This window comes from Leopardus geoffroyi, chromosome D1 (genome assembly GCF_018350155.1).
Source record: "Leopardus geoffroyi isolate Oge1 chromosome D1, O.geoffroyi_Oge1_pat1.0, whole genome shotgun sequence".
NCBI classification, from domain to species: Eukaryota; Metazoa; Chordata; class Mammalia; order Carnivora; family Felidae; genus Leopardus; species Leopardus geoffroyi.
Genome location: NC_059329.1, coordinates 59,821,617 through 59,838,319, shown reverse-complemented (window position 1 = coordinate 59,838,319; position 16,703 = coordinate 59,821,617). Strand labels below are relative to the sequence as shown.

General features: G+C 37.8%; 1 protein-coding gene across 10 annotated transcripts in view; it reads left to right on the top strand.

Moving 5' to 3' along the window:
• The window catches only part of NUP98 (nucleoporin 98 and 96 precursor), a 116,666-nt gene that overhangs the window by 83,690 nt on the left and 16,273 nt on the right, over positions 1-16,703 (top strand). For all 10 annotated transcript variants that reach the window (XM_045484200.1, XM_045484196.1, XM_045484199.1 and 7 more), the window contains 6 exons: positions 240-669; positions 2,444-2,670; positions 4,679-4,945; positions 9,522-9,679; positions 10,595-10,738; positions 12,652-12,794. In XM_045484200.1, the coding sequence (XP_045340156.1) occupies positions 240-669; positions 2,444-2,670; positions 4,679-4,945; positions 9,522-9,679; positions 10,595-10,738; positions 12,652-12,794 (1,369 nt within the window). The remainder of the gene's footprint in view (positions 1-239; positions 670-2,443; positions 2,671-4,678; positions 4,946-9,521; positions 9,680-10,594; positions 10,739-12,651; positions 12,795-16,703) is intronic.

The window sequence follows — 16,703 nt, the reverse complement described above, 5'->3', positions numbered from 1 at the left end:
TTTAAGTAGTAGTGATAGTGTTTGTTATTAATGTTAATATTGTTGTGGCATCATCATCACAAATTCCTGCCTTGGTTTCCTGGTGAAACAGTATTCCACAGATTATGACTTGCCTCTTGTCATCTATATCTGATTTAATTGGTTTGGAAAAACTGTAATTTCAGCCTCACTGATGATTGCTGTTCAAGAAGCAATAGAGACTGTATTTTCTAATAGTTTTTTTTTTCCCCCTATTTCAGTTGGTGGGTTACTACAATCAAAGTTTACTAGTGGAGCTTTTCTTTCACCAAGTGCCTCTGTACAAGAATGTCGCACCCCCAGAGCATCGTCTTTGATGAATATTCCATCCACATGCCCTTGGTCTGTCCCTCCACCCCTCACCTCTGTGTTTACGGTGCCCAGCCCAGCCCCTGAAGTTCAGTTGAAAACCGTGGGTACACGTAGACAACCAGGCCTAGTCCCTCTTGAAAAGTCTGTCACCTATGGCAAGGGGAAACTCTTGATGGATATGGCTCTGTTTATGGGACGCTCATTTCGAGTTGGTTGGGGCCCCAACTGGACTCTTGCTAATAGTGGAGAACAGCTGAGTGGCTGTCATGAACTGGAAAATCATCAAAATGCCGATTCTATGGAATATGGATTCCTGCCTAATCCAGTAGCTGTTAAATCGTGAGTCACATTTTCTTTATGGTTTTTGAGAAAAGCAACTTGGTAGGTGAGAAAAAATTTTTCATTATCAGAAGACCCAAAGTCTCTAGACCTTGGTGATCTTTCTAGATATGCTCTTAGTACAGTTTTTTTTTAATTTATTTTTTTTTAATGTTTGTTTATTTTTGAGAGAGCACATGGAGGGCAGGGAGCAGAGAGAAAGGGGACAAAAGATCCAAAGTGGGCTTTGGGCTGACAGCAGTAAGCCCAATGCGGGGCTCAAACTCACAAACCATGAGATCATGACCTGAGCCAAAGTTGGATGCTCAACTGACTGAGCCACCCAGGTACCCCTGTTTTTAGTACAGTTTTAGATAGCAGAAGATCTTTGTATAATTAAAAACCAAACTGATTAATAAGATAACTCCATTTGTAACATCAAGGTATGAAGAGTATAATACTTAGTGGTTAAACTTTAATTGGAAATTTAACAGACCCAAAGCTGATGCTGCAGCATTCCTTGGGTTTTATTCTTTTTATTGCATTAGTCATTTTTTCCTATTTTCTCACTTAGATATTTGTGATTTATATATATACATATGTAATATGTGTATATATATTATATATATTATATGTAATACATATTATATATATATTATATATAATATATATAATATATATATGTATGGGGTATTTTCTCAACTAAGCACATTTCCCATATCTTGGACCTGGTAAGGTGAATGTATAAACTGGGTATAATTCATACATAAGTATCTGGAAATAAGATGACATCTGATAGAGGCATCTGGCTGGCTCAGTCAGTAGAGCATACAGCTCTTGATCTCGGCTTCATGAGTTGAAGCCCCACATTGGGCATAGAGCTTACTTAAAAAAAGACATCTGGTATCTATGTATGCTATGTTATTACTACATAATCCCCACTATTAACGTTTATGTGTGTGTACTTCTAGTTCTGTATACTTTATATATGTGTTGAGTATACATATACACATATATAATCTATACACATACATACGTGCACACACACATATATAATCTATACACATACATACATACATATGTATACACAGTTCTGGTAGTTATTAACCAATATGCATACAGTTGTTTTGTGCAAAATATGTAACATTTTCCTGTTTACTCTTTATAACAAATTGTGCTGTCTTTACTACAGATTAAATGACTGTGATCACCTATAATGCTTGGTATTTAAAGTTAACTTTGAAGAAATACAAAACAATAGCTCTCTTGAACCTCACAATTAGTAATGTTGATCCTAATCTAGGTTATACATGATGTCATGTTTTGAAAGTTATTAATATCAATCTTAAAATGGGATCAAGGTGAGATTGATTATATGCTCATCTTAATTTAGAGTCAGTTTTACAGTATCTATAACCTTAGCCTCACAACTTTTGATCCCTCACTGTGTATAATTTGAGAAATCAGTGTCCCAACAATGGCTTTTGGTCCTTGGATTTCATAATAGGTAGATACATGTTGAAGCCAGCTCAAAGTCTAACTGCATTGATTCCCATGCTTGTTACAACCTGGCCTTAAGAAGCCTTTGGATTCTGAATGCATGGGCCAGATAATTTGTTTACTCATTCTACAGCAGATAAGTTCATTATAGTTTGACATTAGGGAACACAGTTACTTTAAAATCACAGGTGAATGTTTTGCATTCTCTTTGAATCATAAAAATAAAGGTTTATTTGTAGGAAAATTCTAGCATCTGTCTTATCTTCATTTTCTGTCTTGTCATTTGCTCTTGTAGCCTAACAGAGTCTCCATTCAAAGTTCGTTTAGAAAAACTCAGTTTGAGACAAAAGCCAGATGAAGACCTGCAGTTATACCAAATACCTCTGGAGCTCAAATTAAAGCACAGCACTGTCCATGTAGATGAGCTGTGTCCTCTCATTGTCCCTAATCCAGGAGTTGCTGTCATTCATGACTATGCAAATTGGGTTAAGAAAGCATCTGGAGACTTTTTGGAAGCACAAAGTGAGTATGGACTATGTCTATCTAACCTTTGATGTTTCAGGAACTGGAGTAGAAGCATGTGTTCATAGGAGGACAGATTTCCTTATGCCAATGTAGTGGGCGGATGCCTGAGCTCACACTTGTGTGTAGTTGAGTTGCAAAGAGCAAAATCCCAAGGAAGAAGAAATGATAACATTTTTTACAGTTACTCTTCTGCTTTTTAATATATGAGTCCTTGTTCACAGGAACTGCAGCCAAATTCTTTGGATTTTTGAAATTCCATTCCTTTCTCCATTCTGAGAACATAGGGAGAGAAAGCCATTCCTTCTTTCTTTCTTTTTTTTTTTTTTTTTTTTAAGTGTATTTGTTTATTTTGAGAGAGAGAGAGCACAGTGCATGCCAGCAGGGGAGGGTCAAAGAGAAAATCCCAAGCAGGCTCTGCGCTGCCAGCACAGAGCCTGACGTGGGGATTGACCCCACAAACCACAAGATCATGACCTGAGCCAAGGTCAAGAGTCAGACGTTTAACTGAGCCACCCAGGTGCCCTTCCTTCTTGCTTTTCTAATTTCTACCCATTCTTCCATGTCCAGCTTAAGTCCCTTTTGTTCTTCCCAACAATTTTAGTGTTCATAAATTCCCTCTTAACCTCTCTTTTCTATAACTATTGTGACCATGGTTTTCTAAACCAATACTTTGATAACAGGCTTTTCTAATTTGGGAACCTACTATTTCAAATAGTAGAAAAATTATACTTAATTACATGTTTGATAACATTTCAACATGTAAAAATGTTGAAAAATGGCAACTATTTTAGACTGTCATATGCCACAAATTCTGAGAATTGTGTATGTTAATTTCTTTGTGTTTGCTTCAGTTGTCTCATCATCATTTCAAACATGTGAGACATCTTCCCAGTGCATACTTGTATTTGGCTTAGTGGTAAACAGTGCTTCCGTCTTGTTTTCCTTCTTGAGGAGCAATATGAATAGTAGTTAAGAGTACAGAGCTGGATTTATTACTTGGGTTCAAATCTTGGCTCTACTACATTTTGCCTATAACTTTGAGCAAGTTACTTCAATTTCCTCATCTGTAAAATGAAGATGATAACCACTGTGGATAGTGAAGTTCAGAGTTGGCTTTACTCTTAAGTGTTTTCGAATAGTGTCATTTTAGGCTCTGTAAATGTTAGGCTGTGCCTCTTACAGGAGAGAATACGCTCTCACAAGTTTTTAGAGCACTTCATATTTTTTAATAAAAAATTTTTTTTCTTGGGGTGCCTGGGCAGCACAGTTGGTTAAGTGGCTGACTTCAGCTCAGGTCATGATCTCACAGTCTGTGAGTTTGAGTTCGCGTCGGGCTCTGTGCTGACAGCTCAGAGCCTGGAGCCTGCTTTGGATTCTGTGTCTCCCTCTCTCTCTCTCTGTCCTCCCCTGCTTGTGCTCTCTCTGTCTCTCAAAAATAAATAAATGTTAAAAATTTTTTAAAAATGTTTTTTTCTTTATTTTAGAGAGAGAGCACAAGTGACAGAGGAGAGGGGAGAGGGACAGAGTGAGGGAGGGAGAGAAGGAGAAAGCGAGAGAGAAAGAATATCTCAAGTAAGCTCCACGGTCAGCCCAGAGCCGAAATCAAGAGTTGGACACTGAACTGACTGAGCCACCCAGGCACCCCAGCACTTATTTCTTAAAGCATTTTGTAAACAGAATTTAATCAAGTTACAGGACTTTTCTCTGTCATTTGAGATTATATTAGCCATAATTGAGCTAGAGGAACTGGTTTAAAAGAGCATAGAGTTACATATGTTATAACAAGTACGACAGGAACATGGAGTGAACAAGCAGTTACACTACAGACCTCTGGGACTTGTAAAACACAGCAGAGTGAGCCAGAAACAGATTCAGGGAAATCAGCTTGAGTGGTTGTTTGGGGTATTTATTAATTTATGTGTTTTTATGCCACCATTAGAGTGATGTCCTCTCTGTAGTTACTTTGACTTTATGTCATATTATTATTTTCCTGTCCCATCTTTAGTTGTGAAGCACTGGAGCCTAGCATGGACATTATGTGAAGCCTTATGGGGCCACTTGAAGGAGACTGACAGCCAGCTGGATGAACCCAATGAATACATTCAGATTCTGGAGCGAAGAAGAACTTTCTCTCGCTGGCTATCCTATACTGCCGCACCTCAAATTGAGGAGGAAGTCTCCTTAACCCGAAAAGACAAGCCTGTGGAGGCTGTCTTCAGCTACCTCACAGGCAAGAGGATCAGTGAGGCCTGCTCTCTGGCCCAGCAGTCAGGTAGGGCATATGGTCCCTCTCTGCACCCCTGTCTGTGCTACTCACTGTCCCTACCCCTTAATTGTAGATTTGCCTTTGTCTTCTAACCTGAATTAATAATAAACTTCCCAGGAATATTGCTGGTTCCTCAAGAATAGGGATTGTGTTTTCTAGTTTTTTTTATAGAACCTTAAACATTAAGTTACGAAATTAAAGTTATTTTAATTTTGTATGCTACAAATGGATTTACAGATGCAGATAAGCAAAAAGCAATAAATACAAATCACCTGCATCCTTTAGCATTTAGTAGACATTTCAGTATACAGCTTGTACTTGGACTATTTACTTTGTAATATATTAGGTATATTAGAATTTGTGTACACAAAGCATATATGAATGTAAACTTTTCAAAGGTGGTACCCCGCTACATACACACACACACACACACACACATATAATATGTGTATATATACACATTATAGTATATACATATGCTATATATAATATACACATACATACACACACTGTATTCTTTTCATCTCCTATAATATAGGCATTATAGTCAAATGCTTCTCAGCATTCATTTATGTATGGATGTTAGGGAACTCCTTTTTTTGACATTTAGGCTTTTTCTTCCCCACAATAAGCAGTACTCTGAACTTTTGAAACATACGCATTTTGGATTAATTCACTTTATTTCATTCAGGTAAATATTAAATTTAATTTCTGGGTTTTTTTTTTTTTTTTTTTTTTTAAGGTCTTCCCATTATATATTTCTGCTTTTCCTCTTGCACTAATGAGAGGCATTCAGCAAGTACTTCAGACACAAATCTTGGTAAAAGTAAAGGATGGCATAGTTCAATTTAATATAAGTAGATCTCTGATCAGACTTTGTTACTGAAACCTATCTTACGTGAAACCAACTAATTGGAGCCATCAACTGGATTTATTCTGGGGGGGACTTGGCCAGTTTGGGGATTATAAGGAATAAATCATAGGAAAAGCTAGAATCAAGAACTTATATACATGGCCAGTTGCATTCCACTGTCACTACATGTTTAGCTCAGTGCCTTTGTTGTCTTCATATATTTTTGTACAGAGAGAATTTGTCTTTAGGATTGGCCTTCTATAAAGCTAAAAAGATTATGAATCATTAAAGAGACAAAGTTATGCTTACCAATGCATATGTGTATAGCAGAAGAGGATCTTAAGGACTGCCGGAAGTCATGTCCTTAGATTTATTTGTTCATAAACTCTACTTTTTCCTCCTTTTTTTTTTCTTACTTTAAGGTTAAACTTTTGACAAGGCAGTACCTTTCAGCTTACTAAAAACTTTCGCTTTACTACCTCCACTTTTAATAATTGATAGAACAATTAAACAATATCAAGAACATAAAATTTGTGAACATTATCAATGTTATCTGATATATACCCAACAAGAAGACCTCAAATCAATAACCTAAGCTTCTACCTTAAGAAATCAGCTGGGGCGCCTGGGTGGCGCAGTCGGTTAAGCGTCCGACTTCAGCCAGGTCACGATCTCGCGGTCCGTGAGTTCGAGCCCCGCGTCAGGCTCTGGGCTGATGGCTCAGAGCCTGGAGCCTGTTTCCGATTCTGTGTCTCCCTCTCTCTCTTCCCCTCCCCCGTTCATGCTCTGTCTCTCTCTGTCCCAAAAATAAATAAACGTTGAAAAAAAAAAAAAAAAAAGAAATCAGCAAAATAAGAAATAAACCAAAAGGTAGAAGAAGAGAGGAAATACTAGATTAGAACAGAAATCAATGAAAATGGCAACATAAAAAGAAAAAAACAGTAATCAGTAACATCAAAAATTAGTTCTTTGAGAAGATTAAGAAAGTTTACAAACCTTTAACTACACTGATCATGGGGGGGCGGGGAGGGAGACAAATTACCAACAAATAGGAATGAAAATAAAAAACAAACAAAAATGCTACTAACCCTACAGAAAAGGGAATACTATGAGAAATTCTGTGTCAACAAATTAAACAACTTAGGTGACATTGACAAATTCCGAGGAAGATATAAATTACCAAAACTAATTCAAGAAAAAGTAGAAAATCTAAATATATCTGTAACAAATAAAGAAGTTGAATTAGTAATTAAAAATCTTCACTCAGAAAAGCTAATCCAGATGTCTTCACTGGTGAACACTATCATGTGTTTGAAGAAGAAGTCATATCAATCCTCTGTAACTCTTTTCAGCAAATAGAGGGGAGCACTTTCCAACTCATTCCATGATGACATTATTACCCAGATGTCAAAGCACACGTACAAAAAAACTATAGCTAACATCATACTTAATGTTGAAAGACTGAACAATTTCACCCTAAGATTGGGAACACCATTTCTGTACAACATTGTAGTGAATATTGTAGCCAGTGTAATCACATAAGGAAAAGAAGCAAAAAAGTCATACATATGAGGAAGGAAGGGATGAAACTGTCTTTATTAAAAGATGGCATGATTCTGTATGTATATAGTTCAGTCCTAAGTAATCCACAGAAAAGGTAATGGGACTAAATAAACTAGTTCAGCATGACCTCAGGATTCAAGATTAGTATACAAAATACAGTTTATTTCTATGTATTAGCAACAGGCAATCCAAAAATGAAGTGAGAAAAACAGTTGCATTCACAATAATATCAGAAAGAATAAAATACTTAAGGAATAAATGTAACAAAAATGAGACTTGTACTATAATTATAAAACATTGCTGAGGAAATAAAGATCTAAATAAATGGGGAAACACATTCCGCATTTATGGAATACATCTCGGTTCAGCACTCTTGTCATTTTTGGCTGGTAATTTTTGGTAATTTTTTGTTGTGGAGGCTGTCCGGGCATTTCAAGATACCTAACAGCATCCCTGCCCTCTACCCATAAGAGTACTTTACCCTTGGTTGTGACAACTAAAAATATCTCTAGACATTGCCAGGTGTTCCCTGGAGAGCAGAACCACTCAGATTGAGAACCACTGGTAGATTGGGAACCTCAGTGTTGCTAAGATGTCTGTTATCTGCAAATTAATTTGTACATTCAGTGCATTTTCTATCAAAATCCACAACTGGCATTTTTGCAAAAATTAACAGGCTGATTCTTATTTGGAAATGTAAAAGACCTAAACAGTCTTTCAAAAGAAGAACAAAATCAGAGAACTCAACACTTTTCTAATTTCAAAACTTCTATAAAGCTGCAGCAGCCAGGACAATGTGGTACTGGTATAAGAATGAACATAGAACAACAGAGTAGAATAGAAGTGAGACTTGAATATAAAACCCTTCCACTTAGATTCAGTTGATTTTTGACAAAGGTGCCAAGATGATTTAAATGTGGAAAGTATGGTCTTTTCAATAGATAATGCTGTGATAGTTGGATATTCACATGCAAAAGATTAATTTGTATTCTTACCTTGCACCATACACTAAAATTGACTTGAGGAAGTACCCTAGGATCCTGCTACGTGCTTCGTATTCATATATGTTCTCATCAATGGGAAAATCTATGTGAAAAGTCAGGGATGGGCAGAAGCTGATTGGTTGGTTGTGTGATGGAAGCAAAGAGAGGATCTAAATGAATGGATTATATCAAGCTTTGAACTTGACCATCTCTGGTGACCCAGAATATTTATAAATCCTGGCCAGTAAATCCTCTCTTTGGGATTCTGTAGATACACAGAAATAATCTTTTCTTTTTCCCTTTTAGTATTTTTCACCTAGAATACTAGCAGCTCATGGTCAAGTGAGCTACAGCACTTACTGCCTGAATCATAGTCCAGTCATGCCTTGATTACCTATATACAGAGAGACCACTTGGCCTGGCACGTTTCCAATGTATTCCTGATGCATGATTTTTTTTCCTTCAGGCCCCTCTCGTTTGTGAAGGAAACTCTTTTGAGATGAGAGCCTCAGTTTCTGATAGAATGGTAGTTTATATAGACATGTAAGCACTGACTCATATGTACAAATGAAAGGAGAAAGATTGTTGACTTTACCAGGTTTGTCAGAAGGGGTGAAACAAAGCATTTTTCTCTTAACTTACATCTTAACTGGAAGTTTTCATAAACTAGAATTTCTATCCCCTCACATTCTGGTTAATTAGAATCGTTTTATTGCCTCAGCCCTTTGTACTTAATTTTTAGTAAAAAAGATTATTGGACCTATGAGAGTGAAAGACTCAGCGATTCTTTTTATACCACACACATATGCTTTTCCTCTAGCTTTCAGTTGGCCATTCCTCAGTGCCATTCTAGTTGGGCATGTTTTCAATTATGTCATCTCAGTTTTCACTGTAAGCCTTTGAATCAGATGATACTTTCCTCCATTTTACAGATGAAGGGTCACAGAAGTAATAGTAGATCTATAATTGAACTCTGTATACTGTACAGTCTATGTAATTTAGGTTAAAGTACTCTGAATATTTTCTGCCCAGGCGGAAAATGGTGTGGTGGTGGTCAGTATTTTGTTACTACTGCAGAAAGCAGTCACTGTGTCAAGTTCTCCCTCCTGAGGGCTAGAAGAAATAAGATAATACCCAAGTCTGTAAATCCTCAGTGATCACTAGAGTTCTGTTTCTCTTGTAGGTGATCATCGTCTTGCCCTTCTTTTATCCCAGTTGGTGGGCAGCCAGTCGATCCGGGAGCTGCTTACCATGCAGCTGGTGGATTGGCATCAGCTCCAGGCTAACTCTTTCATCCAGGACGAGAGACTGCGGATCTTTGCCTTGTTGGCTGGAAAACCGGTACTTTCCTCTTTTCTCGTACATTTGCATAAATTTTCTCATAAATTCAAGATGGCTTGAGGTTAAGGGAAAGAGCTATCTTTGTAAATTTTACACTGTTACACATATAACTAAGCAACTTGTTTTTAAATTTTAGTGAAGTATTTTCAGATTACAAAGGTACAACATGTACAAAACCAAAAACTGGTTATATTGAAATTAAAACATTAAAATTCACCTTATCCCTTATCATAGTGGTAAACAAGGTAAATAATTTGTAGTCTGTCTTTCCAGACATATTTTAACTCTCTATCAACATATATGTGTGTATATATGTGTGTATTTACACATGTGTGTACATTCAAATAAAATCAATTATACATAGCAGTACACTTATGTATATGGACATTTTTCCATGTTGTGTAGCATCACTCTTTTTATAAGCCACTTCTGTTCATTTTGTGGATGATATACCATAATTATTTTAAGCCAGTTCTCCATTTGCTGCCTGCCTGGTTGACATCTTGATAATCACTTTCCAAAAATGAAATAGCTGGTCAGAATTTATGCACATCTTAAAGTTTTATAAGACATCAGCTGTGGGCATGAGAAGACCTCCTCTTCACTCTCTGGTTTTCATCTCAGAGCACCTGTTGTCTAAATCCACCCTGCCCCCAAAGAACTGTGTATTTTATATTTGGATCATTAACACTGCTAATCTAGTTCATTTAAAATGTTACTTAAATAGGGGTGCCTGGTTGGTCCAGTTGGTAAAGCATGTAACTCTTGATCTTGGGGTGGTGAGTTTGAGCCCCACATTGGTCATGGAGATTACTTAAAAAATAAAGTGTTACTGGAATAAGTGAGTGACTTGCAGATCTGAGTAACAAGATGATGTATAACACATAGCTATGATGATGATTTTGTTTCCTGCAGGTATGGCAGGTCTCCGAGGAGAGACAAATCAACGTGTGCTCACAGTTGGACTGGAAACGCTCCCTGGCTGTCCATCTTTGGTATTTGCTTCCACCGACAGCCTCCATTTCCAGGGCACTCAGCATGTATGAAGAAGCATTTCAGGTATTTGTGTCCAGTAGAGCCAACCAAGTGTCATGGGGGGCATTCTCATTTTGCCAGAAAAGTACTGCAGAGAAAAAATCCATCAAGTTACACTTCATAATACTTTTTCTTAACTCCTTTTTTTGAAAGGACTCTAAAATTGAAATGGACCCAGGAAATCTGATGGGAAACTTTCCTTTTCTCCTGCCTCTAGACAGGGTTACTTTTAAACTTCTCCAAGTGTCTGCTTCTACTTTATTTAGTATGATGTTTCCACAGTTGACTCTTTCTTTTCTTTCTTTGTTTTATAATTTTAATTTTATTTTTTTAATTTACATCCAAATTAGTGTATAGTGCAATGATTTCAGTAGATTCCTTAATGCTCCTTACCATTTAGCCCATCTCCACTCCCACACCTCCTCCAGTAACTCTGTCTGTTCTCCATATTTATGAGTCTCTTATACTTTGTCCCCCTCTCTGTTTTTATATTATTTTTACTACCCTTCCCTTATGTTCAACTGTTTTGTATCTTAAAGTCCTCACATGAGTGAAGTCATATGATATTTGTCTTTCTCTGACTAATTTCACTTAGCATAATACCCTCCAGTTCCATCCACGTAGTTGCAAATGGCAAGAGTTCATTCTTTTTGATTGCCGAGTAATACTCCATTGTGTATATATATACCACATCTTCTTTATCCATTCATCCACCAATGGACATTTGGGCTCTTTCCATACTTTGGCTATTGTCAATAGCGCTGCTGTAAACGTTGGGGTGCATGTGCCCCTTCGACACAGCATACGTGTATCCCTTGGACAAATACCTAGTAGTGCAATTGCTGGGTCGTAGGGTAGTTCTATTTTTAATTTTGTGAGGAACCTCCATACTGGTTTCCAGAGTGGCTGCACCAGCTTGCATTCCCATCCACAGTTGACTTTCTTAAAGCTGTTTTCCTGTCCCCAGATGAGAGCGGGTTTTTCTTTATTCCTAATGCTGTCTTATTCCTTTGGGAATTCCTTGAGATACAGCCCAACCTCAAGTTGGTATAGTCCTAAATCACCAGGCCTGAAAAATTTGCCTCTGAATATCATCATATTTTATATGCCTTGACAGTGTTGGAGTTAAAATATTATTAATGTTTTTATATATTTTTTTAATGTTTATTTACTTATTTTGAGAGGGAGCACGCGAACAGGAGTGGGGCAGAGAGAAGGGGAGAGAGAATCCCAAGCAGCCTCCACACTGTCAATGCAGAGCTCTACTTGAGACTTGAACCCATGAACCGTGAGATCATGACCTGAGCCAAAACCAAGAGTCGGACTCTTAACTGACTGCACCACCCAGGCAGGCACCCCATTATTAATGTTTTTAAAGCCATAATTTCTTCAGCTTTTTTTTCTTACTGTCCATGTTTATTGTCTTTGATAAACATGTCAGGAGAAAGAGAACACTAAAGAAACTGAATGTAATAAGAATTGTGACAAGAAAGGTAGGAGGATTAGTGAGAGCTATCCAAAGTCTTTGATAGTCCCTTGAAGACAGGTGGGCTATGTCACCACTCAAAATTAAGTTTAAGATCCTTGACACATTCCATTAGGGTGTTACTATCCTTAAATTTTTTTTTCTTAATGTGTATTCATTTTTGAGAGAGAGCACAAGCGGGGGTGAGGCAGAGAGAGAGGGAGACACATAATCCAGAGCAGGCTCTAGGCTCTGAGTTGTCAGCACAGAGCCTAACTTGGGGTTCAAACTCATGAACTGCGAGATCATAACCTGAGCCAAAAGTCAGATGCTTAACCAGCTGAGCCACCCAGGCGTCCCAGGGTGTCATCATTCTTAATACATGTGTGTAAGTAGTATAATTGAGACAGGATCACATCTAATGAAACACAGTAGCAGCTGATGTACTGTTGTATCAAATTCTTCCCTTCAGAATTCTTCTGAGGCTGAGAGTTATGCCTGCTCCCCACTTCCTTCATACCTAGAAGGCTCTGGCTGTGTGATAGAGGAGGAGAAAAACTCACAGAGACCACTTCAAGATGTCTGCTTTCACCTTCTAAAACTCTACAGTGACAGGTAAATCAGAGAGCCACTCATGATAGTCACTTGAGGGCTTAATCAGCCCTAGGAAGTTCTATCCTGAGTCTTTTCCTTTTGATGTGAGGCCAAATTGCCTAAGTTTGTATAAATTAACAAAGTATAATTTATAGTAGTTGAATGCAAAAAACATTGGAACTAGAATTAGAAATCTAAAAATTAATCAACTTTAAGAAGATACAATTTACAAATAATGAAGTGTTCATTTTAACATAATGTAACTGTCATCACAATCAAGATAATAATTACATTAACCCCAAAAAGTTCCCTCATGCCCCTTTGCAATCAATCCCCAACATCCAGACAACGAACTGAGTTTTTGTTACGATAAATTTTGCTCTTCTAGAATTTTATATAATTGGGATCATTCTGTTATCTTTTCACTCATATAATGGTTTTGAGATTTATCTATGTTAATATGTGTATCAGAAGGATTTTTGTTGCATAATTTATTTATTTGTGGATGGATAGTTTTTCTTGATTTGGGTTATTATGTATAAAGATGCCATGAACATTTGTATCCATAAGTGTTCACATAATTTTACATTCCCACTAAGATCTCTGGGTGCTCCATATCCTCTTCAAAATTTGGTATTGTCAAGGCACCTGGGTGGCCCAGTGCGTTAAGTGTTCCAACTTTTGATTTGGGCTGAGGTCATGATCTCGCAGTTCGTGAGATCAAGCCCCGCATCAGGCTCTGCGTCTCTCTCTCTCTCTCTCTCTCTCTCTCTCTCTCTCTCTCACTCAGAATAAATAAATAAACTTAAAATTTTTTTTTCTTGTGAATTTTTTAAAGTTTTTTTTTGTTTGTTTTTATGAGAGAGAACGGGGTGACACAGAGGGGCAGAGAGAGAATCCCAAGCTTTGCGCCCTCAGCATGAAACCTGATGCAGGGCCCACAGGGCCCAATCCATGAATGGACCTGAATTGAAATAGTCAGATGCTTAACTGACTGAACAACCCAAGCACCCCTGGTATTGTTATTTTTTTTAATTTTGCCATTTTGGTGGGTATATAGTGGCATCTCATTATGTGTGTGTTGTTATTGATGTTTGTTTTTGTTTTGTTTTTGAGAGAAAGTGGAAGTGGGGGAGGGGAGAGAGAAAATCTTAAGCAGTCTCCACACCCAGCTCTGGAGCCTGACCCTGACCCTGACCCTGACCCTGACCCTGACCCTGATGCAGGGCTCCATCTCACCATTGTGAGATTATGACCTGAGCCAAAATCAAGGCTTGGATGCTTTAACCAGCTGAGCCACGCAGGTGCCCCAGTGTTGTTTTTAAACAAGAAACAGTAGTTTATTTATCCTCCAGCAGTATATAAACACTTGCTATTATTATAGATAATCAGTTAATTAAAACTCTCTCAGCAGACCTATCTTGGCACACATGCTCAGAAACACTACAGGATTTTTTTTCCATCACAACTAATCACTCATATCTCATTTCAATTCATTAAATACTTTTAGGTATTAGGTGAGTAACTGTGTTAATTAGAGGATCATATAGGTTTATATTGTGGTAAAATGGAAATAACTGAAGTAGTGCTTTAATTTGCATTTCCCTAGTGACTAATGATTTTGAGCATTTTTTTCATGTGCTTATTTACCATCTATATATTTTATTGCTAAAGTATCTCTTCACATTTTTTTTTGCCTGTTTTTTAAAAGAGTTCCTGTATTGCAATATTTCTTTATATATTCTGGATATTAGTCCTTTATCATTAATTTTTTTTAATCATCCTAATATAAAGGCTTGTTTTTTCATTTTCTTTTTCTTTATTTTGAGAGAGAGAGTGTGCACACACATGTACCTACATGAGCAGGGGTGGGGGAGAGAGAGATGGAGAGAGAATGCCAAGCAGGCTCTGCACTGTCAGCACAGAGCGCAATACGGGGCTCGATCTCACAAACCATGAGATCATGACCTGAGCCAAAATCAAAAGTCAGACACTTAACCGACTGAGCCACTCTGCGCCCGTCATTTTCTTAATAAAATGAAGAGCAGAAGTTTTCCATTTTTATTAAGTTTAATTAAAGTTTTTAAACTATAAAATAAGGGTGCCTGGGTGGCTCAGTTGGTTAAGCGTCCAACTTCGGCTCAGAGTATGATTGCACAACTCGTGGATTTGAGCCCCGCATCAGGCTGTGTGCTGACAACTCAAAATCTGCTTCAGATTCTGTGTCTCCCTCTCTCTCTGACCCTCCCCCACTCAGTGCTCTGTCTCTCAAAAAATAAACAGGCGCCTGGGTGGCTCAGCTGGTTGAGCGACTGACTTCGGCTCAGGTCATGATCTCACGGTTTGTGGGTTCGAGCCCCGCATCGGGCTCTGTGCGGGAGCCTGGAGCCTGCTTCGGATTCTGGGTCTCCCCCTCTGTCTGCCCCTCCCCCCCTCATGCTCTGTCTCTCTCTGTCTCAGAAATAAACATTAAAAAATTAAAAAATAAAATAAACACTAAAAAATTTTTAAACTATGAAATCAACTTCTTTACTAGGCTGTTGAGGCTTTCTGCTTATTCTTGAGTCAGTTTTGATCATTTGCTTCTTCTAAGGAATTTGTTTCATTGAAGTCACCAAGTTTATTGGCATAAACTTATTCATAACATTTTTCCTTATTAACCTTTTAAAATGTATGTATGATCTGTGTCTCTCTCCTGCTTGATATTGGTAATATGTGTCTTTTCTCTTTTTTTTTCTTGATAGTCTACTAGCTTTTGGTTTTACTGCTTATTTCTATTGTGTGTCCAGTTCAAAATGAATCAGAAACCTAAATTTCAAACTTAAAGCAGAAAAGAAACCAGAAAATCTTTACAACTGTGAGTTAGGCAAAGATTTTTTTGACACTAAATATACAGTCTGTAGAGGAAAAAAATGGTAAACTGGACTTCAGCAAAATTAAAAACTGCAAGTCACTGGGGGCGCCTGGGCGGCTCAGTCCGTTGAGCGTCCACCTGTTGGTTTTGGCTCAGGTCATGATCTCACGGTTCATGAGATTGAGCCCCGTGTTGGGTTCTGTGCTGGCAGTGCAGAGTCTGCTTGGGATATTTTCTCTCTCTCTCTCTGTCTCTCTCTCTCTCTCTCTACTCCCCCCTTCCTGCTTATGCGCACGCACACACATTTTCTCCCTTTGTCTCTCTCAAACATAAAATAAACTTTTTAAAAAAACTGCTAGTGTTCATTTTCATAAGAGAATGAAAAGACAAGCCACAGATTGCAGGAAGATACTTGCAATTCATATATCTGATAAAGAACTTGTATCCAGATCATATAAAGAACTCTTAAAACTCTGTAATAGTAGGGATGCCTGGGTGGCTCAGTCAGTTAAGCATCTCACTCTTGATTTTGGCTCAGGTCATGATCCCAGGGTCATGGGATCAAGCCCCACATCAGGCTCTGCACTGGGTGTGGAGCCTGCTTGGGATTGATTCTCTCAGACACTCACTCTCTCTCTCTCTCTCAAATAAATAAATAAGCAAATAAATAAATAAAACAATAAGAACCTCAATAATAACCCAATTTTAAAACAACCCAATTTTAAAAATAGGCAAAATATTTAAACAGTTCCTTTACCAAAGAAGACCTGGATGTCAAGCACACGAAAAAATGTTCAGCATCAGTAGCTAACAGGGAAATGCAAGTTAAAACCGTCATGGGATACCACTACCCACCTATTAGAATGACTGCAAATTAAAAAGACGTACACTACCCAATGTTGTCATAGATGTGGAGCAACTGGAATTCTCATACACTGCTGGTAAAAATGTAAAATGATATTGGCACTGTGGTAAACAATTTGGCTTAAAAAGTTAGACATACCTGCATGCATATGGTCCAGTCATGCCACTCCTAGGTATTAACCCAAAAGAAATGAAAACATGTTTGCATACAG